The sequence below is a fragment of the Quercus lobata genome, chromosome 3, assembly GCF_001633185.2.
Source record: "Quercus lobata isolate SW786 chromosome 3, ValleyOak3.0 Primary Assembly, whole genome shotgun sequence".
NCBI classification, from domain to species: Eukaryota; Viridiplantae; Streptophyta; class Magnoliopsida; order Fagales; family Fagaceae; genus Quercus; species Quercus lobata.
In genome coordinates, this window is record NC_044906.1 from 19,750,283 (window position 1) to 19,775,961 (window position 25,679).

General features: G+C 31.8%; 2 protein-coding genes and 1 pseudogene across 2 annotated transcripts; 2 read left to right on the forward strand and 1 right to left on the reverse strand.

Moving 5' to 3' along the window:
- The first annotated feature begins 577 nt into the window (after positions 1-577).
- LOC115980509 (pectinesterase 2-like) lies at positions 578-5,226 on the forward strand. The gene is made up of 2 exons (XM_031102744.1): positions 578-760; positions 4,768-5,226. The coding sequence occupies exons 1-2, from the start codon at positions 578-580 to the stop codon at positions 5,224-5,226; spliced, it is 642 nt and encodes a 213-aa protein (XP_030958604.1).
- Positions 5,227-14,929: 9,703 nt separating this feature from the next.
- LOC115979491 (probable carboxylesterase 15) lies at positions 14,930-17,869 on the forward strand. The gene is made up of 2 exons (XM_031101542.1): positions 14,930-15,597; positions 17,563-17,869. Exons 1-2 carry the CDS (start codon positions 14,930-14,932, stop codon positions 17,867-17,869), a joined length of 975 nt encoding a protein of 324 aa, XP_030957402.1.
- Positions 17,870-25,101: 7,232 nt separating this feature from the next.
- Positions 25,102-25,568, reverse strand: LOC115980511 (annotated as a pseudogene).
- Positions 25,569-25,679: the final 111 nt, after the last annotated feature.

Consider the following 25,679-nt stretch of genomic DNA (forward strand, 5'->3'; position numbering starts at 1 on the left):
AGTTTCATGGCTGACAATTCCGATTAAGTGCAACAGTGATATTAAATACTACATGTTAGTGTTACATGCATGCTGGTCATTGTGAATGTATTAGCACTATATATTATACATACAGAGACTTATTAACAAATTCTACCAACATGGAAGTGGATACTCCACTCTTGGAGATAATATACAATCAATTACCACTTTTAGGATATATTTCCCGACATGACAGTTGAGGAGATTTAATATAAAAAAAAAAAAAAAAACTTTTCTTGTGTTTGATTGGGAACAGTTTGGAGAAACACCACTTTTTTAGCTTGAGATCAACAAAGTGTCAGTTGTCATTACGCATTGCCAAAGTTCCAAAAAGAAAAAAACAGCAAACAATTTCAAGATGTTTATTGGTATCAAAAGGTTTTTGCAAACGTAGAAAGTAGAATGACTTGAAATCATGCAAGTCTTAGAAGTTGTCTTTGTGCCAAGCGTTTATCTTTTAAGCGTGAAGCTTGGGTAACATAGAATTAAGTTATTTCTTTTGCTATCTTTTCCTTTCTTATAGAAAGACATTTTGGTTGGTGGTGATGAAGAAGAAATGAACTGTGAATTACAATGGCATTCCATATATGGCCACGCTATTGAAAGCATGTTTGTGGACATTCTATATGGGCATCTCAAGCCTGGTGGATTGCGTCTTGAGACAGTCAATGGCATTGGTGTCGTTTTACAGCTCATCTTTGTGACTCTTTTCCTCATCTATGCTCCCAAAGATAAGAAGGTGATATTAATTAATCTTTCTTTTTCGTAACATATGTTCACATATCGTAAAATTCCTATGCATGATCCATTATTTACATGCTTAATTATTTTATTAGAATTGAAGTTTGAAGTAAAGTAACATTTTTCGGCTTAATGGTTTACAATTACAATAAAAAGCCATTGAGTAATCACATTTTTATTATCTTGAGCTGTGTTATAATGAACCCATTAGGACTATATAGACATACTAATCCTAGACTAACCATAAACTAAACATGAGGTTACTTTACTTGTATACAAGTATGTTTAGAATTAATTTATTAACACTACAATAGATCATAGTGCATTACATATTTACATTTAGACTAGTTATAACACCTCTTGTGGTCTTGATATCACTAACATCCTCTATAACTCAAGGTGACCAGAGGACGAATACTATGGCTGGAGGATGGCTATATCGGTGGCCTATGGTAGAGGATATATTTATGGCTCGAGGATGACATATGTGAGACAGATGGCAATTGCGGTAGTAATTATCGAAGAACAATAGTCAGAGGATGATGATTGATGACACCAATATCTAACGGAGGGAAGCACCATTTTTTGGAAGACATCAACTGAGGGTAGCGTCACTGCAGGATTTAGAAGGAATCAACTGAGGATAAGATCATGATGAGGGATGTGCGCATTAACAGCCATTGGGCAACTAGATAGAAGCCTGCTCCTAATTAATGCCAATACCATGTTAATTAGGACAGAATTATGATAGCATATTAATGCTGTTTGTTTTAAAGTAACAGTTTCAGGTGTTTCTTTGCATTAAAATAGTGGTTAAACTTGTAAAATATTTTCTATTGGCCAAAAAATTCTTTATAAAAAGTTATAAAAGTTTTTTTCCTTTAAAAATATGGTAAATCGTTTTACAAAAATACATAGTGGCTTCCCTTCCCCCATCTTGATACTAGGTCTAGGTCACTGGTCTAATGGGTTGAGCAATTGGTGTTGGTAGTCAGATGGCTAGAGCCACCATTTTAGCAACAGGCAGCTCTAGCAACCAGTGTTGATAGTTTGGTCATTGGAGCCACAATTCCACCCATCTGATTAGACCTTTGGTTGGCAACTAGTACTAACAATTCAGTGGTCAGATCCGTTGTGCCAAAAACTGGTATTGGAGGTTTGGTGATTTGCTTGAAAAAATTTACATGTCATTCTAAATACTTGAAAATATTTTACTGAAATTTTTTTACATGTAAAATTTTTTTATATTTAAGAATATTTTACTTCAAGACAAATTGAGCGTAAAATTTATATTGCGATTAAAAGTGAGAGAGAAAAAAAAAGGAAAATAAATAAAAAGAAAGTGGAGGTACATTCAAATTTATTGAACTTGATGGCCAATGTAAATAGCTGAAAAGCACTTTATAAATCAATCATATCAATCATGTTGTTATTCTAGTTACACTACAAATAAGATTAGAATTACTGTTTATCAAAAAAAAAGAAAAAAAAGAATTACTTTACTCTCATTACAAGTAAGTTATAGTGCATTAAATTTTAATAAGTCATAGTACATTAAATTTAGGCTAGTTAATTATAACAGATTTAAACCTTAAGTCTTTGATATCACCAGTAGACTTGTGCTCAAAATTAAGTAAGTTGATTTGAGAATCTAATTATATGTAAGGTGAACTTCGTTTTAAACCCTATAGTATATGGGGTATAAAAAATTAAACCTTACATTTTTATAAGAAATAAATTAAATCCTGAAATTAAAAAAATAAAATAACAAATTAAACCTCATATTTTTATAAGTAATAAATTATATTTTTTATCTTTTTTTTATAAGATAAAAAAATTAAATCTTATAGTTTAAAAAAATAACAAATTAAACCTTAAACTTATGTTAAACCCCAATCAGCATCCCTTAAACAGATTGAAGTTTATTTTAAATCTCATGGTTTAATTTTGAGAAATGTGTTTCAAGCCCCTGATCAGCTTAACTACGGCCTATTTTAATAATTTATTAATGACTTAAACTGGGTTTTTATTAGCTAATCTTCAAGCATAATATAAAACATGGATAAACACAAGCAAAACATTGGAGAACTAGCACACCCACACAATATTTATTCATGGAGTAAAAACTTTAAATGGTAAAAATAATTTGAGGCTAAGCCCAAATCAGTAAGTCCACTATAGAACGTTGTTGTGGTACATATGAGTATACTCACACGACTTCTCATACATGTACTCAGACTAAGTACCTGGGCTCTACACACTTGCTAACAACTACAAAATCTTGCCTTCCACGTTCTAAATTACTTATTGTCGTAAGTCAATACATCATTTTTAAATTGATCTCTCGATCATTTCAAAACTCCTTGAAGATTTGTTGATGTCTCTATGGTTGAAGCTTTTGTTCCGATGTATGGTTACAAATTAGAAGCATATTCTCATGAGAGAGTTCTCTTCTAAACTTACACGTAGGTCATGAAATGAGTCAACAGTACTGAAAATCAACAAATTTGTTATTTTTGAAAACTATAAGTTTTGGTTTGTTATTATTTGTAATAATAAAGTGTAATTTATTATTTTTGAAATTATAGAGGTTTAATTTATCACACCCCTAAATTACAAGGGCTAAAATAAAAATTTTCTCTTTAGTCTAAAACCATACCATGAAAATACACCGAAGATAATTAAAACGATGCATTTTTTTTAAATCACCTCTTTTTTGGGATAGAATTGCTTTCATTACTTTATCTACGTCTGATTTACCAAAAAATCTGAATAAACCTAAAATTCTTCTTATACGGCATGCCCAAGTCAGGAAGGCCTATGATAAGCCGGGTTTCACATCAAATAAATATTTATTTATTAATTAATTAAGATAATTAAAACGGTGCCTTTTTGTTTAAATCACTTCTTTTTTGTGATAGAATTGCTTTCATTAATTTATCTAAGGCTGATTTACCAAAAATCCGAATAAACACCAAAATTCTTCTTATACGGCATGCCCAAAACCAATATATTTGTTGTAACTTTATGCAAAATATTAATTAATCTAGTTAAAACCTTTTTTTTGACAATTTAAATGATATTAATATTGTGTTATATATACTCACATAACAACAAAATCTTAGTCTAAAAATTTTACGGTTGGCTATGAATTCTCAATGGATTAATGAGGGTGGTCACCTGTATTCTTTTCCTCTATTCTATTCTATTTAAAACCACATTCTTTGTTATTGCTTTAATTGACATGTCATTTTTTTTATTACTTTTACTAATGTTAATTTTGGTCTTTCTTTATACATATTTCCTTTTTTTTTTTTTTTTTTTTTTTTTAATTTTATAGGGTGGAGGCCAATGAAATGGTTGTGAAGCATGCATAGATATCACTTTTTGGAAGGAACTTTTCTTACAATTTGTGTATATATTTGTGTATATTTACTTTTGAAACTATGTGTTTGATTGTAAACTCAACATGTTATGTATATATATTTGTGTTTTTGGACATATCAATTTGATGAAGTACTCTGATGCATTGCTTTGGAGTTTATTACAATGGCTCACAATGACTTTTTTGTCTTTGCAATAACACTTTATTGCAACGAATTTGTAATCACAAAGAAGGATCACTCTATTTATAACCTAAGCTTAGGATTGTGATAGTAAGTGTTTTTTTCCCCACTGGTTGAAAAAGAGAGGTCCAAAATTTGTTTCTGTGGCCCAGCCAATCCATATTCAAATAAAATAGACAGCATAAGACACTACCAGAAAGAAAAAAAAAAAAAAAGAAAAAAGAAAAAGAAAAAAGAGCTTGTTATAACGGGAATAATCATTGCATTAGCTACAAATTCGTTGCAATAAGGTGTTATTGCAATGACGAAAAAGTTGTTGCGAGTCGTAGTAATGAACTCCGAGGCAATAGGTTTATGTAACACAAAGATCTCGTTGCAATAAATTCTAAATATTGCAACAGACAAGTTGTAATCCTAAGCTTAAGTTTTTGCAATGAAGGATTGCAATAACATTTACGCGAGGAAGTATACAGAAGATGCCAAGAATGTAATCACAGCCCAAGGTCGTGGAAAAGGGGAAGATACCGGAATAGTGCTACACAATTGCTCCATTAGGGCTGACAAAGACCTTCAACCTTGCCCACAAATCAAATCATTTCTAGGTAGGCTGTGGTTCAGTTATTCACAAACTATTGTCATGGAATGTTTCCTTGACAAATTGATTGACCCTGAAGAATGGCTTCCAAAAGGTGATAAGAAAAGCTTATACATGTTGCATTTTTTGGAGTATGCTAATCGTGGCCCAAGAGCCAATATAACAGGAAGGCTTAAATGGTCTGGGTATCATATTGCCAAAAATTCTAAAGAATTTAAATACTTTACTGTTGAAAATTTTATTAACGGTAACCAATGGCTGCCAAGTCTAGGAATTCTGTTTGTTAGTGGTTTTATACATTAAATCTTGTATACAATGAAAAAAATATAGTCAATTAAAGAAATAAATAAGTTATGATTATAATGGTCTTTGCATGAATGGTTTTTTTTCAAATGCTGCTTTATGCATATTGTGAATCATCCAAAGCACCACCAAGAGATGTAGAGACCAGGACACATTATGTTGGCACCGGCAAGAACAAATTTTATTGTTACCTATCAAAAAAATGAACAAATTTTATTGCATCCCGGTCAACTTGAAATTTTTTTATTATATTTGGATCTGTAAAACCAATAATACAAAACCACATTACGGGCTTTTCCTTTAGGGGATACGTTTCTATTGCAAGATGAGAACATCAAGTCATATGATTAGATGATCAATAAAACTATAAAACAATTCACTGAATTCAGTGAGAACCTAGCACCTCGAATGAAGTTTCATAAATACTTCCTTTCTAGCTAGGAGTAGAAAACAAAGGGTTGGTCAAAGAGCTCTCTAATTTGGGTATGAAGACAGGTGTATGGAAGAGAAAGAGGAAGAAACAAGGCTGAAAATTACAGAATAGTTTTTTCTTCTCCTCTATGATGTGCAACTTATAGAACTATACCCCTCTCCCAGCAAAAGTATATTGCTATTTTGAACTAGCTTCCATCAAACTTGCACAACCTTAAAGCATGGCCATAATTTAACTAGGAATTTGTTAAAATATTGGTTCAATTATTGAATTAGTATTTTTCCATTACCTTACTTTTGAGATACATAATGATTTATGTGTGGTCTATTGAAATTAGTTCGCGCTAATCCCAAAAAAAAAAAAAAAAAAAAATTGCAGTGTATGATCCATTTCTTAAAATTTTACATGCATATATATATATATATATATATATATCAGATTTTCATGATTGTAATCTGTACCCTTACTACCGGTCAAAGCACCATTTCTAGAGCTTTTATTTCTTGTAAATTCGTCTTATCTCCAAAAAAAATAAATAAATAAATAAAGAAGAAGAAGAAGAAGAAGAAGAAGAAGATTGTAAACTCTCTGAAGTATCCAAATCTAACTACAAGATATCATATACTTGTCATCAAAACTAAATCTTTTGTTTCTCCAACAGAGTCCACGAACATAATCTCCAGCTTGTCCTGTTCAGTCTTTAAATATAGCCAAACACAGAAGTCATTGACAAGTTTAGATTGGGCATTAATCAAGTAGTTGCCTTGAGTGCATGTGTTTGGCAAGCCTTAAAATTATTAATTTTTACCTCTTCTTCTCAAGAAATAGGCAATTCAACAAAGTGCCTCCAAATCATTCACTTCCATCTAACATTAGTTGTGGTTTTTTTTTCTTTTTTCTTTTTTTTAGTAAGACATTTTGGTAGGTTTTGAAGAAGAAATCAACTAAGAATTACAATTGCATTCCATATATAACTGCTCTACTGAGCACAAGTTTACGAATCTTTTATGCACTTCTTAATCCGGATGGTTTACTTGTAACCACAGTTAATGCCTTAATGGGGTTGGTACTTCTTCTAGCACTACAAAAAAACTAGGTTTAGGCAGTGTTTGTAAAACATAGCAAAAAAAATAAAAATAAAAAAAGGTCATTGTAGACACAAATGGTCTAGCGCAACTTTTTTTTTTTTTTTTGCAACATTAAAATACGTTGCTATAGCACCGTTGTTGTAGGTCATTGTATAACCTTTTTAAAAACTTCGCAATATATAAGTCTTTAATGGCGTTCAAAAATATACATTTTAAAAAACTTCACCATATATAAGTTTTTAATGGCGTTCAAAAATCTTTCGTGATTTTTTCAAAAACTACTTCTTGTAGGAAATACATTTAGTGACATTCCTAAAACGCCGCAAATAGTCAATCCTATAGTGATAGTGACATTTTAAAAATGTCGCTAAAGGGTTTGTCCTTAGGCTTTCTTGCGACATTCTAAAAACGTTGCTAAAAACCTACTCATTATTTTTATTTTTTATTTTTTCATATTAAAAATACTATAAAAACCTACTAAAAAAATACCACAGTAACTAACACAAGCTTGTAATAGATCAAATACACCTATTGATCATCAATATTCCACAATAACAAATGTCCAAACTAACACATTAACTATAAATTCATATATATATTACCAATACATAACATATGTCTAAAGTATCATCTTGAATTTAACAAAACACTTGTCTACCTACAAAAAACAAACAACCACCCAAACTATGACAATAATATAAACGAAGTACAATACTTCCAAGATAAATGTGGTTACTCAAAACTATTTTGTAATAGACCATAGAATCTTTAAAACACTGCATTTACCCCAAGAAACTAGTTTCTTGATGGGATGAAGCTTGCGATCTATGAAGAGTTGTAGACTGTTCATCTAAATCAAAACCACTCTAAATACAAATTAAGAGTAGCTAATAAGTTCATAAAGAAATCATTTTGAGTAACACAATAATAGTAGCTATAATATCCATAACATCATTCGCACGTATAGGACTTAAGTCTTGAAGCTCTTAAGAAATAAGTAAAATCCATAGAAATGGGATTACAAATAAATTGAAATATAATAATACACAACAATTTCATAAACACTTAGTTTCATAAACCTGCAAATAAGATTACATATAAACTTAAATATAATAAACAAACCATATCAAGTTTATCTATATCTTCATTCACACAAACGTGCCATCATCAAGAATTTAACAAAAGAAATTTCTACCTAAGTCTGTAAAAATGATCTACCACATTTCTACAAAGCAAATTGTCCAGACTAACATATGATCTACCAAAAGCATGACAAACTCTGTGCCACAATAACTTATGTCCAAACTAACACATATTAAACACAGGTTCAAATATATATATATATATATATATATATATATATATATATTTATATATCTCACCGATACATAGCATATATCAAATAACTTACTATACTCAAATAGAACCTCCTTGAAAGAAATCCAATGTTTTTACAAACTGAGAATACTAAGCCTATAAAAAAGGAGAGAGTGAGAGTTAAATACTTTTGCTTCAAAGAAAAAAGAAAAAAGAAAAAAGAAAAAAGAAACTAAAAAATGACATCCTTCTTTGATCCTCTTGCTAGTGAGAACACTTAGGTCCACTTGCCTCCACTTTATGCTTGATAAAAGAGTGTGAGAGTTAAAAATCATTTATACTTTAATTATTTTTGGGTTTCTAAAAATCAAAATAGGAAAACCTGATAAAATATACTTCTTGGATCCTCTTGTCAGTGACAAGAAACCTCTCACTAACAAGAACAAGCCAAGGCTAACCCAATAATTGATAGTTTTTTTTTTTTTTTTCCTTCAAGAATAGGTACCGATCAAAAATAACAAAAATCTATTGATTTTAAACACAAATATACCAAAATCAGAACTTTACCAATAAAAGATTCAATAACAAAAACATGGAAACATTAAAGCCAAAAAAATAATACACTTTCAATATTAATGTAAACTACCTTATAATACCATGCAAGCCACCCGCTTGCTCCAACTTAATTAACAACCCACTACAAAATCAAATTATGAACATCTCAATATGATTATTTTTCTAAAAAATTTCATTAAGAAGCCACTTACCTCGAAAGTTCAATATGAATTTACCTCAACCAGGCATCACATAACCAATCCAAATCAAGTTTCTAGATCCATCACCAAGTATCTCGAAACCTAGAACCACAATGATCAACCCTATTAAGAACAAGGCCTATCATGAAGTTCATTAGCACAATCAAGGATGGAGGCATTTATCAAATTTTTTTTATTAAAATACACACACACTAATTCTAGCAATTTTGTTCAATAAAATTACATTTTTCCCCTCTTAATAATGGCATTGATTCTTTTTAGCGTAATGTTATAGGCACAAACTTATCTACAACATTTTTACAAACCGTTGAGGTACAAAGTCTTATTAGTTTGCATTTGGGCCCATTACTTACATCACTTATTTACTTGCCAATAATGACTCACCATATTAGCAATTTGTAAAAGAATTTGTAGCTCTGGCATTTCCTCATTTAAAGACCATTAAAAGTTTTATAGATCTAAAATCCCAGCCCTTTAAAAAGTTTTAAACAAAATAATTGTGTCTTTACCTAGCAAAAAAAAAAAAAAACCTTAGTAGCTAAGAGGTAGCAAAGCTAGTGGTCAGAGCCACCCCCCTAACTTCAAGTCTTGGCTCCATCCCTGATTACAATAGTCTCCTAAAATCAAAAGGTACCCTAAAAATCAAAACAAAGGGCTTAAAACCTAACTTGACCGTCCTAAGACAAGTATCCCTTCCCAATTAGGAATGAAAAAAGCACACAAGAAATCCATGAAACCAAAGCATTTTAATTCCCTACTGCAAACAATGTGCATTCAATAGATAATATAACACACATCACTTTAAAGAAAAATGAGGTAACTAACCTTATGAATTTCATATATTTCACCCTCTTTCTCATCTATACTTCCCAGGATAAGAAGGTGATATAAATGTCTCTTTGCTGTCATGTCAACTACCTTTATAGTTCCTCAATATTAAGAAGCTCACTTTTGAAAAATTAATATATTAAATATTAAACCATATCAATAAATTAACTCTTTTTTTAATGTTAATGAATTAATTCATTAATGAAAGGTCTATTCTAGAACCTAACTCATTATTGATATATCATATATATTAACCTTATGAATATATATTTCACCCTCTTTCTCATCTATACTTCCTATCTCTTTGCTGTCATGTCAACTACCTTTATAGTTCCTCAATATTAAGAAGCTCACTTTTGAAAAATTAATATATTAAATATTAAACCATATCAATAAATTAACTCTTTTTTTAATGTTAATGAATTAATTCATTAATGAAAGGTCTATTCTAGAACCTAACTCATTATTGATATATCATATATATTAATTGTATAAATTTTTTATCCCTATCTTCCACCTTTTTTTATTATTAAATATCTTTCAATTGAAGTTGACCTATTTAGGCTTTGTGTGTATCATGAAATACTGTGTTTTCTTTTTTAAAACCTTGATAGACTATTCTCTTGATTTAAAAAAAAAAAAAATACAAAAATAAAGAAATTATGTCTAATATGATTTGTGTTGAAGGCCGATTTTTGTCATTAGTCAGGCCTAGTAGTGAGACTTGGGTTCTTCAAGGCCATAGTAGAGTTATGGGCCGGTGAGCTGGATTTGGTTCCACCGAGGTTTTCTGAAGATTTTTGATCTACCCTTGGAAGTTTTTGAAACTAAAATGTTGAACCTAGATAGGATGGTAAAGATAGTTTTGATGTTTAGCAATATGAGGTTCCAACAAGAAAGGGATAAGATATTGTCAGAGATTGTTATTTGGATTGCTAGAGAATTACTAACAAGAAAGACAAAAGGTGTAGCCATGGTTCATGGGATTTTTGGATGGTTCAATGACTACATTGTTGGAGGTATTTATGGTTTCATCTCCAAAGGATTTAATGATGTCAGTTCCAAATCCAGAAGCGTTCATGGAGATCGGAATTTTTGGAGAAAATTACTATGATTTAATCGTATTTGATTGATGATTGTAAAGATTCATTGCTGTCAGCAAAATGCTTGTTGTGATAATTGGTGTTTAAATATGATTTAAGTTTTGTTATTTTGGGTTGATTGTCTTTGATTTAGGTATTTGGGTTATTTATTTTGATTAAGGTTGAACGATGAAGAAAAACGAAAAGAATGGCACAATCAAAGACATCTACTATTTACAACCCCACTTAGAGAAGAAGTAGAGAATGAGTTATTCAGTATTAGTTTCTTTTGAATTGTATGTACCCATTTGATTTTTCTTTTGATTGATGTTATTATATAGATTTGTGTATGTGATTCAAATTTGAAAATTTTTTTAATTGAAATTTCAGACACAATAGGTTTGAATAGATTGGTTATTGATTAGAGTTTAAATTTTGTGTTTTTTTTTTTTTTTTTTTTTTTTTTTTTTTTTGGGTGAATTTGGGGACACCTAGATTTTTATTTTTACTTTTTATCAATGACCAAGTTTGTGATTTTTTTAGGGACTTTTATGGGTTTTGCATGTTCAATTATATTCTCAAGCACAATCACTTGTGAAGGATTTTTTTTTTTTTTTTTAAGACATTGGTGAATTATGAGTCTACCTTTGTTAATTTTCCAATTCTTGATTACTTTATAGGTTCTGGTAGATAATTTTTTTAGATAATTTTTTTAGTGGGAAATATAACAAAGCAATTAACTATAGTTTTACCTTTTATTTACAAGGGATATAACATTTTTGTTTATTAGAATTTAATGAATTTCTTGGCAAATGGATTTGCTTGCGTGGCCCCCTACCCATGATTGCCTTAAAAAACAATACGTGTGATGGTAAGTTTCTTATGAACATAGGTGCACTAAATTTTTCTTAATAGTGCTTTATGAACAATATTATGTGTCATGTTAAGTTTATGCTGCATGTTTCTTTTTAAAATATGAAATTGATGATTGTGGTCGTGTAACACAGGTCCTCACATGTGATTTTTACATTTATCTACAATTTAGTTCTATACCTGCATTTCCATTATTCTTTTTTGACGTACGACTATAAATGGTTGTAAAAAGGTAGTTGGTCATAAAGTGATGATCGACCAATTATAATCATACATGTCATCACTTGTAATAAAAATTATGGCAAAGTAGGTGGTCATAGTAGAACCAAAAATCATGAAGAGATAATTGTAAGGAAACATTTTTCATTTTATATTGTTATGCGCAATATCAGGTATCACATAAATTATTTGGTTTATCCTAAATAAGAATTTTGTAATTTTGCAAAATTTAAGACAGCTTTACATCCAAATCCATGATTAATGATATGGCTTAGGGATGGCAATTTTGCCCTGCCCCGTTTGACCCGCCCCTCCCCGCTTCGCCTTGTGCGGATTTTCCCCATCCCACAAAGGTGGTGAGGTGGGGATGAGGCGAGATTTTAGACCCGCACCACAGGGCGGGGCGGGGATGGGTTTACACTTTTTAGACCCACCCCGCCCCGTCCTGCCCCACATTAATAAGGGTTAAAAGGTAATTTTTTCATACCCTAAAACCCTACTATTTAAACAAAAATATCATCATCTTATTTTATTTAAGTGGAGATTCTTTTTGAAGAACTAGGCAATTTTTATTTTGTTATGTATTAGGAGTTTGGATTATTTTATTGTGTCATACTATGAGATTTTTGTTGTGATATTATCTTGTTAAATATTTAGATAATATTATTTAGTATTTGCTAAAAATTAGTTTGATTCGATAGAATAAATTTATTTATAATTTCAAGTATATTTTTATTATTGAAACATGTCATTTTATTTGAAAAAATGGTAATAGTTGTAGGGAAAATTAACAAGAAATAAAGTTTTACGGTGTAGGGTGGGGCTTCGCGGAGCCTTAAGGGGCGGGGATGGGGCAAGAAAAATCCATGCGGGGCAAGGGTGAAGATCCTATCCTTCGGCCCCGCCCCGCCCCGCCCCATTGCCATCCCTTCACTATGGCTCCATATCCAAAAATTATGTTTAAAGATAAGAATAGAATAATTAGAAATGATTATTAATAATCACTAGCATCTTTTTATTTTTTTGGGTTTAGTGTCATAATTTTTTATTTATCAAAATTTGAGGTTTAGACGTTTAATATTGCACATTTGCAAACTGCTAATATAATCAAGAGTGTCACAAGGCTAGTTTCAAAAAATAAACAGATCCACATAGAAACATAGGATTTTAATGTTTATTTTTTGTAGCTAGTCTCATGACACTCTAGTTGTATCAGAAGTTCGCAAATGTGTGATATTAAACGTGTAAATATCAAATTTTGATAAATAAAAAATTATGATACTAAACTAAAAAAAAAAAAAAAAAACGTGCTTCATCGCACGTACGAAGTACAAATACTGAATGATGAGACTAGTGTGTTTTAATTAAGCGGATATTCGAATTTTTCCAGGAATGAGAGTGAGTGGCCATGTGTTGCATATTGCATTAGGTGCGGGCTCATTAGTCTTGTCAATTTTCTAAGTCTAATGGGAGACTACGGATTCGAGCCATAGCACATGGTTTCATAAAACCGTACGATTTTCCCGATCTAAATAAAGCAGGTTTTACATGAAGAAGATTTGGCTCAGCATGTTCTATTCGATACGGGTAGGAGAAGAACCCAACTCGGTATTCTTAAAAAAATAGAGAAATCAGAACCAAGTCAAGATGATACGGATCAACCCCTTCTTCTTGTGCCAAAGATCTTACCATTTCCGAAGGAACTGTAGTTACATCCCTTTTCAATTTCCATTCAAGAGTTCTTATGTGTTTCCAGTGTGCGAAATAATATTTTTGCCCTCTAATCCACCTTTCCATAATTTTCCCTTTTGTTGGTCTTGCTCTTCATGCGTGGGCTTGGTCCATAAAATACAAAGAAAGAGTAAGCTTAGATGTTGGCCCGGCTAGAAATTCTTGATGGATTTGCATTGGACTTCATGGTCTTGGGTTAGCGAATTTGTGGGCTGTACCAATGGAGTTTGGGCTTGGGTTGGATGCTTGATATTTATGGGTGGGTGCAGTGCACTGGACAAAAACCACACTCTTTATGGGTTTTGTCTATTTTTCAGATTAGCATTTTGATAGGCCCATAGTTTTGCAAAAATTGTTCTCGGGCAAGGTATAAGAATAATGAATACAAATTCTTTGCCTACTTTTTGTGTTTTTACTTTATAATATACACTCTATAAATCACAACTTGTTATATATTTATTTAACTAATTTTTTTTTATAAGATAACCAAAATTTATAATAATAAAAAATCAATCACATGATATATCAAGATTGATAGAGTATGCGAAGAGCCTTGTAGTTGAATTGACACCTTTCTATATACAAAGTGTTTGAGGGTCTAGGAAAAAATAGTTTGAACTGTTGTATTAGTAACATATTGTAATTATTTTTTAAAAAGAGATTGATGGAGTATAAAGTGAAATATAAAAAGTAAGATGTGAAATTTATATTCCAAAAATTATAAAGTGAAACATAAAAAGAAACTTACCCCAAAATTAGAAAGACCAAAATAAACATGCATTTGCTGTTCTCCCATTTTGATCTTAGAATATTTATTAATCAAAAGATATGAATGGAGACTTCACAACTACATTGACAAACAAAATACATGGGACAAAGGGAAAAAGACGAAGTAGCACTGTTTTTTTGAAGACCAAAATTTTTGACCAACCTTTCCAAGGTCCATTTTTCATGAAATAAAATCAAATGAATCTTATAGCCCAACCACTTTTAAGGTATGTTTCTGGAAACATGCATGATACAAGGACTCGGTCAAGTCAAGCTCAAAGAATATTGAAATCAATGACAATAAAATTTTAGCTGTTAATAGTTCAAAAATGAATTCTTCATGTTGGACCATGACCATTACCCGGTGCCTAAAATATAGATATTAGGTCCAATTAATAGCCACAATCATGCATTTCCACCAAAAGATTAATAAAAATGGGGACAAAACACATGTACATTTAATCTAAGTGTACGTAGTTTTTGAATATATCCCTTTCAATTCACACTTTTCTTTAATATATAGATCCTTTGCCAAACCACAAAAGTTATCAAATTCGTTAAGAGAGAAATTAATAGAGCTATTGAGAGATGGGTTCTCTTCCTCATGTAGTTGAAGATTGCTTTGGTCTCTTGAAGCTCTATAGTGATGGCTCTATTTCACGCTCAACCAACATAAACTTAAACATCCCTATCGTTGATGATGGCTCCGTTCTTTGGAAAGACTACCTGTTTGACAAGCACCACAATCTTCACCTACGCCTTTACAAGCCCACATTGGCTTCATTCACCAAGCTTCCTGTCTTATATTACATTCATGGCGGCGGTTTCTGCTTCGGGTCACGTAATTTTCCCAACTTCCACAACATATGTCACCGCCTTGCATCCGGGCTTGGAGTCCTTGTAGTCGCACCGGACTATAGGCTTGCGCCAGAGCATAGGCTTCCGGCAGCCATAGATGATGCAATGAGTTCTCTAAAATGGTTACAAACCCTAGCCATGCATGGCGGCATTGGTTGTGATACGTGGTTGGGTGATGGGGTTGTGGACTTTGATAGGGTTTTTGTAATGGGTGACTCTTCTGGTGGGAACGTGGCTCACCATGTAGCAGTTAGGCTTGGTATGGGTTTAGTTGAATTGGAGCCAGTTCGGATGAGAGGTTATGTGCTCTTGGCTCCATTTTTTGGTGGGAGTGTGAAGACTAGGTCCGAGGAAGAGAGGCCATGTGAAGTATTTTGGAATTTGGACATGTATAACAGGTATGGAGCTAGTACTCAATATTGCCAATATGCTATGTATAACATATGCTATCTGAAAATCAATGACTCTCTGATCTTCTTCCAACAAGAAACAGTTTGCACATTTTCCTGACAATAACTAAAATCCACATATAACTTCTTTTTTGGAAGATGGCACTTGATTTTTTATTTATTTATTTATTTTGTTTTGTGTTGTTGCTGCTGAATACTTGATGATGAAGTTAGATTGTGAGTTAATCTAATTAACATGACATATTTATATATGATGCATGGCTTATAACTACTTTATAAGAGACTTGTCCTTGACATATGGTTAATAGAGTGTGTATTAAGTGAACGACATTATATTACAAGAATATGTGAAAATACCATCTTTAATTAATTCTAGTATATTATCATATTAATTAAAAATTTCATAACTTATGTGGAAAATGAAATAAAATTAACTAGATTCATTTTATCACAATAAAACAATCATGCTCAAAAAGTAAAAACTAATATAAATAAATTAAAAAACTAAATTTTTTTTTCTTCCTGAATTAGAGCAATCAAGAATAAGTAATTTGTATTCTTTAGTATATCTTTACAAGATTTTCTTTCTAAGAATTGGCAAAAATTCAAAAACAAAAATAATAATATTAAAATTAGGTATGGATATTTGATATGTATCTACTAACAACAATTATTTTTAAATATAACTGTACATACTAGTTAACATAATGTTATTGTCATAGACTCATAGGTGACAATGAATATATTAAATGTTGGTCTCATTTGTATCGTAAGAAAAATTACGTACAATTCAATGATTTAAAAAATATTCATGGGATTTTATTTATATTTATAAAATAATAAAATCAACCAAATTTTTGTTGGTTGTGAGAAGTGGGGTTTTACCTTCTTCTTTTTTTTTTTTTTTTTTTTAATTTCTTTCTCTAAAAACATCAATTTTCCCCATCCATGTGTCAAACATCAAGTATTTAAATCACGATCTATTCTAAAACCGTGTGCAGCATTTGGATTAAATGCTTGTTCTTTTTTTCTTTTCTTTTCTTTTTTCTCTTTTTTTTTTTATGGGAAAATGCTTGTTCTTTACCAAGCTAGTTCTAATCAAATTCCTTGGAAGCATCTGAGATTGTTGTTAAATTAATGATGAAAAAGAACATACGTACGTAACACAGCCAACTCAAGTGATAGGAAACACTTTCTCCTTTTACATTGTCCTTGACAGCTGATTATAAATTAATGGCCACACCAATCTTTTCGGTTTCCTTTTTTCAACTAGTGGGTAAAATTAATTAAAAAAAAAGTACTTAGTTATTTAATTTTCTTGTCAGTCGAATAGGTGGAAACTATTACGGTGGATTCTATAAGCAATCAATGTAATATTTAATTATTAGTTTCAGTTAATTCAATTGATAAAAATTTTTATGGTTAAATACACCAATCATTATATAAACGCTATAAGATGCTATCCTGCATGTATTCCAATTTCATATAAAGTACATTAGTACGCTATCTTACAGAGAACAAGTGGTGACTTGTGAGCGGACAAAAAATAACTATTAATGCTGTGACATGATCTATCGTAGTTGAATAATCAAATTATAACACATACCTTTTGCAAGAGTAACAGAAACCGGTGAGACCTGTTCTCAATCCATTATCAATATGGTTTATATTTGACACAATTTTATTTATTTATTAAATCAATTTGGAGAAAAGTTTCTTCAACACATTACTTAATTTTTAATAATGACTTATGTGCATTTTAAGATAAGTTAAATGATTTGAGGACAATAAAATTAAAGTATAAGCTGGTGGTTAATAGAATGGTTATGTTAAAAGTGGGAGGAGATTCATCTAATCTAATATTGGTTTGGGAGAAAAACTTAGTCCGTTTATTTTCATAACTTATTTTTGGGCACAAAGTAATATTGCTATTTTTGATCCTATTGACAACAGGTTTTGGAGGTTGTCTCTTCCAATTGGAGGCGCTAAAGACCACCCCTTGATGAATCCATTTGGTCCATCTAGTCCCAAGCTAGCAGAAGTGAACCTGAATCCAATGTTGGTGGTGGTAGGCAGCGATGAAATTTTGAAAGACAGGGTCGAGGACTATGCAAAAAAGTTGAAGGAGTTGGGAAAGAAAATTGAGTACGTAGAGTTTGAAGGAAAGCAACATGGTTTCTTCACGGATCATCCATTTTCAGAAGTGGCAGAGAGAGTGATACAAATTATCAAAGGTTTCGTGGCTGAAAATTCCGATTAAGTTCAACAGTGATATTATATTTTGTGTTAATTACATGCTGGTCATTGTGAATGTATTAGCACTAGCGCTATATTCATACAGAGACTTGTTAACTAATTCCACCAACATAGAAGTGGATACTCCACTCTTGGAGATAATATACAATTAATTACCACTTTTAGAATATATTTTTTACCGATATGACAGTTGAGGAGATTTAATATAAATTTTTTTTTTAAATTTTTTTTATCTATACCGATCGACATGACAGAAGAGTTGATTAGTGTTGGATGGGGAACAGTTTGGAAAAACACCACTTTTTTAGCTTGAGATCAACTACATGATCAACAAAGTGTCAGTTTGCCAAAGTTCCAAAAAAAAAAAAAAAAAGAGAAAAAAATTTCAAGATGTTTATTGGTATCAAAAGGTTTTTGCATACGTGGTTCTACCATGTAGTGAACCCAGGCGTAGAAACTAGAATGACTTGAAGTCATGCAAGACATCATAACTTCAACCATCCAAGGAAATCAATGCGACGCCTATTGGAGCTGGCATGTCATATTTGAATGGTAACAAAGAGACAAGAATAGACAGAGAGAGAGAGAAAGAGAGGGTTTTGTATAGCTTAGCGGTGGCAGTTAGGGTTTGGTGCAAGCTTTTTGTGTGTGTGTGTGGAGGGGGTGTGCTTATGGTAGTGGTTGGAGTTGTCGGACCTTGGAGTTTTATCTTTTATGACCTTAGGCAAGATTGATTTTGGGACAAAGCGAACGGAAAGAACAGAAAGAGAAAGAGAGAGAATACATTAATTAACATAGTTTGACCTTAAAATACTTATATTTACAAGAGAAAACTTTTGATGGTTGCATTTTTATTTTTAAGTATTTTGTGCCCATTGATGAGTTTTTATAATTGGCTGAATCCTAAAGTATAATCATACATTAAGCGGTGGTTACAACTCTTACAATACAAGTAAATTAGATTTTCTTGCTTGCTCACTAAATAGAATTGGACTTGGCCTTAATTAATATTTGTACCTTGATATTTATAACAAAAAAAATTCATCTAAAGCAAGATTAAAACCCTCATCTCCAACCATGCATTGGTACACAACTAGTTATATTAATTAGGGGATCCCTCATCGCCGGAGATTTTTGGCCTGCCTCTTTTAAGTTGTAGAAAAAAAAAAAGTTGTCAATGACTTGTACATTTTGTTGTATATTATTTGGGAGAGATCAACTTTATATGCAATCAACAAAATATTATGTGTTACACTAAGAGGGGATTATGCTCGCCTTTGTTAGGAACACCAAAGAGGTATTTGGTGAATTATAAGGTTCTTGACATAATGTGTTGCACATCTAATCTTGTCCAAATTCTAACAAAAGTTTGTTTGTTCTAACTACGAAAATAATATAAAAAGTAAAAGGAAATACACTTTGGATTTTAAATAATAATAATAATAATAAACACCTTGAATGACCAATAGAATCAAAAAAGTTAGTCCAGTATTACCTCTTCCTTATGTATTATTAAGTCTTTTATCCAGTGATAGAACGGAAACAAGTAGCTTCCCCCACTAATGTAATGATCAATGTGGGTTTCAGTGGGCACCGAATTTTCTAATCATATCAAAAAAGCTTCAATCCTTTCTAGGAAGTTGACTAAAAAATATTCTAGCTAGCTTGCAACCAAGAATGGGGAAAAAAGAAGAAGAAAAAGTTGTCACAATTACTATGAAATACTCGACAATTATTTCTAAACAAGAAAAATGATTTAGTCACTAAATATAGTACTTCCCATCTATATGAATGTGGTTTCTATATATGAATGCACAATATGAATGTGGGTTCTATATATGAATGCACAAACAAGGCCACATATGACCTAACTGAATCAAACCACTTATTTTATCTCCTGTATGCTAACAGTGAAATATCACCCCCCCCCCCCCCTCCCACATTAATGTTAGTGTTTATGGTTACAGAAATCTGATATTACACAGAGTAATTAGTAATTATAGAGGAACCTTAAGGATCACAGAAGTCCTGAAAATCGCCAAACCAACTTTTTTATGTTAAAGAAAAAGTAATTGATATGCAAAGTTACGCCTAAATCTATTGGCATAAGCTTTTTGATTATGGGTATCAATAGGCTCTTGGTGGGTTCCTTAAACGTCTATTCTCCAACAACAAAAATTACAAACCAAGTGGGTCTTTCGTTGAAAGTATGATTGTTGAAACCCCCATCGAGATAAAGCTCTTAATGGACTCCATAATATTATTCTCTTTCCCCGAATACACTTTGAACGTGGGAAACACCTTGAATTGATACTCATTAGAGAATATATAAAGCAAATTCTATATATATATATATATATATATATATTAAAAAAAAAAAAAAAAAAAAAACCCTCCATCTATCATCTACTACAAACATCCAAGTCTTATTCTTTTCTCCTTCACATTAATAGAGGCCCAATCACCACCTCTTCTTTTCTTGAATATCATCATTGGCATTATCGGTTAGTTAATTTATTTTCTCCCTCACAAAATCTTTAAATTGTATTTTCTTAGATTCTTAGTCTATTGCCTCATTTTTAAATATTCTTCCAATGAATAATAACGATGATAATATTTTCGTGTTATTTTATTTGCAGGCAATATAACTGCTGTACTAATTTTTTCTTCTCCGATGTAAGGCAGATAATGATTTTATTTTTTTAACTCCTTATTAGAATATAGGAATTGCTGAACTAAGTCGAAAGGATGACTACTTATAATTGGTTTAAACTTTTTTGAGAGATAATTACAATATGCTACTAACTTTGCAGCTCGAATCCTTTCCTCTTAAACCTCCAAACACTTTTTACAGTAGCAACTCCAGGATTTTTTTTAGGAGGGTCAATAGTGTCTTAAGCTAGGATTTTGTTGTGAGGAGTAAAAAAATAAAATGATTTTTTTTTTTTTGTATATACAATTGTCATATTACATACAATAATCTAACACCGTATTTTAAATAGTATACATACAACTATATTGTAAAATAGTCTTAAAAAATAATTAAAAGTTTAAAGATCGATAAGAAAACAACAATTGAGTGCATAAATAAATAAAAATAAATAACTAATCATAATATTTGTAAAGTTAATAATAATTTATTATAATCATATGTAATATCAATTAAATAAAATATATGATAAAGAAGAATAGTAACACATCTAAGAGTAGGTCTAGGAGTAAATGTGATACTAAGGAAAAAAATAGTAACTTATATAAGATTTTTTTTTTTTGAAATGTATGGATTTTTAACCACACGTGGTCATTCTCTTGGATTTGAAGCAAGCACTAAAAGATTTTTTAGACTCAAAAAACTATAGAACACTTATCAAACTACTTGATTAAACAAAAAAAAAATATAGAAGGGAGAATGAGAAAAGAATTGTAGATATAAATACAAATTGAATGGTTGTACAAGTGGTATAATTTTTTGCTTATGAAAAGGAAAAGTGCAAGAAAAAACCGTTTCATTCTACCATCAACGATAAAGTAAGCTAGAGTTTAGAGAGAAGGTTTATTTATTTATTAACAAATGAGCAATTTTAAGAGTAGTATTACTGACACAACATTTACGCAATAAAATCTAGGTAGCAAGTTGTTAAAGATATGTAAAAATGTGACGTCACTTATGAGTTTAGATAAAAAGCCAATTACAACTTGTTACTTAAACTTTATTGTAAAAATATTATGAAAATATTGTGAAAATAGCACTAAGATGATTGTATTTCAAGTTTATTTCAATTGGGTTTAAACAAAATTTAGGGTCAAGGTGTTCAAAATTTTATTTTAGAAAAAAAAAAAAATTATATATATATATATATATTCGGGTCAGGTCAGGGGGTTCATTTGAACCCCCTGGACTGGCTGTAGAGTTGCCCTTGACTTTGTACATGAGAAAGTGTCAATTCAGATATAAGGCCTTTAACATAATTGGTTTAAATTTTGATAGTAGAAGTGGGATATTTAAATTATAATATAAAGTGCTCTCATACGTTACTACGTGTCTCACTAGTCACTACTTTTTTTTTTTTGAGAATCACTAGTCACTACTTTAATTGTAATCAGGAAAATAAATGAGCTCAGCCACATGGTAAAGTATTTGGTCGTCAATGGCCATCTGGGTTGAGCATGGACATGCCTGAGAACACTCTTAAAGCATGACCAAAACTCAACGTGGAATTGTTTATAAGACTAGGTTAGTATAAGTATGACAAAGTTAAAAATAGTTTGCTAGTTAAGTTTATCCAATATTCTTCACTTCTTAACCTTATTTAATTTGGTAAACGCCCGTGGTTACTGATTATAACAAATGTTTCCAAAACCTTTTATACTTGGTTTTTTTTTTTTTTTTTTTTTGGATGAAAAAACCTCTTGTACTTATTAGTTGTTACAAGTAATTGAAGTTTTATCATTTATCTTATTATATAATAATAAGAATTAAGTCTTAGAAGTTGTGTTTGTGCCAAGTGTTTATCTTTTCTATACCACAAGTGGCTACACTCTTTTTACGTCAAGTGTCTGCCCTTTAATAAAAACTTGAGGAAATTACATAATTTCTCTTGGTTATAATGGGCTCAAAATTAGTTAATAAATCCCCCCACATATTGAATTATAAAAAAAATTGTTTAATATTACCATATTTAGGAGCTTAGAGTGAAGCTTCGGTAGCATAAAATTAAGTTATTTATTTTGCTATATTTTCCTTTCTTATAGAAAAACATTTTGGTGGGTGGTGAGGAAGAAATCAACTGAGAATTACAGTGGCATTCCATATGTAGCCACGCTATTGAATGCATGTTTGTGGACCTTCTATGGGCATCTCAAGCCTGATGGATTGCTTCTTGAGACAGTCAATGGCATTGGTATCGTTTTACAGCTGATCTTTGTGACTCTTTTTCTCAATTATGCTCCCAAGGATATGAAAGTGATATTAATCTTTCTTTTTTGTAACATAAGTTCACATATCGTGGAGTTTCCATGCATGATCCATTGTTTACATGTTCAATTAATATTTTGTTAGAATTGAAGTTTGACTAAGAGTAAGAGAGACAGAGAGAAGGGAGTGAATGACAAGTAGAAGTTCGAAGTAAAGTAACATGGTTCAATTTGATGGTTTATGTATATTCACAACAAAAAGTCATTGAATAGTTACATTTATATTGTCTTGATCGAGTTGTGTGTTATAATGAACCCACTAGGGGTATATAGACAAATTAATCCTAGACTAACTATAAACTAAACATGAGGTTACTTGTATTACAAGTATGTTTAGAATTAATTTATTAACACTACAAGTAGATCATAGTACATTAAATCTAGACTAGTTATAACACCTCATGTGGTCATGATATCACTAACATCCACTATAACTCAAGGTGACCAGAGGACAAATACTATGGCTGGAGGATGGCTATATCGGTGGCCTATGGTAGAGGATTTATGGCTTGAGGATGACATGTGTGAGACGAGTAATGCTGGTGCCACAACTCACCTATGTAGCGAGTTGTGGTTGGTGGAGGGGTTTCCCCACCACATGGACACACCATCACGTCTCCACCAGCCACAACTCGCCACATAAGCAAGTTGTGGCACCAGCATTAGTCATGTGAGATAGATGGCAATTGCGGTAGTAATTATCAAAGAACAATAGTTAGAGGATGATGACACCAATAACCAACGGAGGGAAGCACCATTTTTTGGAAGACATCAACTGAGGGTAGCGTCATAGGATTTGGAAGACAACATCATGATGAGGAATGCACGTATTAACAGCCATTGGGTAACTAGATAGAAGCCTGCCCCTAATTAATTAATACTAATACCATGTTAGGACATAATTATGATAGCATATTAACGCTCTGTTTGTTTTAAAGTAACATTTTTAGGTGTTTGTTTGCATTAAAATAGTGGTTAAACTTGTAAAATATTTTCTATTGACCAAAAAATTCTTTATAAAAAGTTATAAAAGTTTTTTTTTTTCTTTAAAAATTTGGTAAATCATTTTACAAAAACACATAGCGGCTTCCTTTCCCCTATCTTGTGACTAGGTGATTACCAGTCTAATGGGTTGGGCAATTGGTGTTGGTAGTCTGGTGGTTGGAGCCGCTATTCCAGCAACCGGCAGCTCCAGCAACCAATTTTGATAGTTCAGTCATTGGAGCTACAATTCTGGCAATCTGGTCAAACCTTTGGTTGGCAACCAGTACCGACAATTTGGTGGTCAGATTCATTGTACTGAAAACCAGTGTTGAAGGTTTGGAGGCCGGAGACACCCTTTTGGCAATGGTCCTATCATTGAAACCATCATTTACCGGACTTTCGGCCCTAGCGGCTCTGGTGGCTAGGTCACTGATTTTGGTGATTTGCTTAAAAAATTTTACATGTCATTCTAAACACTTGAAAATATTTTATTGAAAATGTTTTATATGTAAAATTTTTTACATTTAAAAACATCTTTCTTCAAAACAAATTGAGCGTAAAATTTATTTTGTGATTAAGAGTGAGAGAGGGGAAAAAAAAAAGGAGAAAGAAAGTGGAGGTGCGTTCAAAATATCAAAAAAGCACCTTCAGCAACTACAATTTTATCTTGAATTACGTATTACAAATTTACAATGAATGCATATATCAGTCATAGATCAATTATGTTGTTATTCTAGTTACATTAAAAGTAAGATCGATTAGAAATACTTTACTCTCATTACAAATAAGTCATAGTATCTTAAATTTAGGCTAGTTAGAGCATCCACAGTCGGAATTCTCATCTCATCCTATTTTACCATCCCAAAAAGTCACTTTATCAGTTATACAATACAATTTTACAATACTCCCAGCATCCCAACTTTTATTTTCCTATTCTACTCATTAAAATAATATTTCTACACAATAAAATAATATATCCTAAAACCCAAATAAAAACAAAAACCCAAAATCCAAAACAACTCTGCAACCACCTGCTACCACCACCACCGCGAAGAACATACCAAACGGTTGTTTTCTTGAAACCCCAAAAACCCCAGCCACAAACTCATGGCCATCGAACCCAGAAACCCATAGAGAAAACAAAATCAAATCAAACCAATAGCAATAGCAACCCCCAACTCCGGCAACCCACAAATTACAATTTCAATTACAATTACAAATACAAAAATAAAGAGATCGAAATCGAGATCAAAATGTACAGAAGGTCAACAATCACCGTCAATCTCCACCATCACGACATTCCTTCTCAATTTCTTGCCTTTGTTTCTTTGCAAGCTTTTCGAGAGCCGATTCCACAGCATCTTGACCACCAAGAAGCAATCGGGTCACGATTTCTGGGTCAGTCTCGAACCAAGCAGCTTCGAACTGCTTCCGGGCGTTCACTCTCAATATGTCTCGCCACAGGAAGCCCTGAGGATGTCCCTGTAGAGACTCAGTGCCTCGCGCCGAGTGCTTGTGAGTCGGCGACGATTTAGCAGCTCGGCCTCATCGTCGTCAAGGGTAGGTTTTTGTTCCTTCGCCAAGTGATGGTCCAAGAGCTCTTCATGGGTGTCAGGTCCGTTATGCAAGAGCCAGCGGATACAGATGACGTCGCAGTGAGCTATGAGGTTGTTCAAAGGAATCATCGATATGGTAGGCGAGAGAGAGAGGGGATGAGAAAGAGAGAAGGAAGAGAGAGAAAAGAAAGAGAAAAAATGAGCCAGGAGAGAGAAATTGCAGGGTAAAAAGCATTAAAAAATTATTATTTTTTTATACCATTCAGCTACAGTACCATCTTACATTTGAGATGATACTGT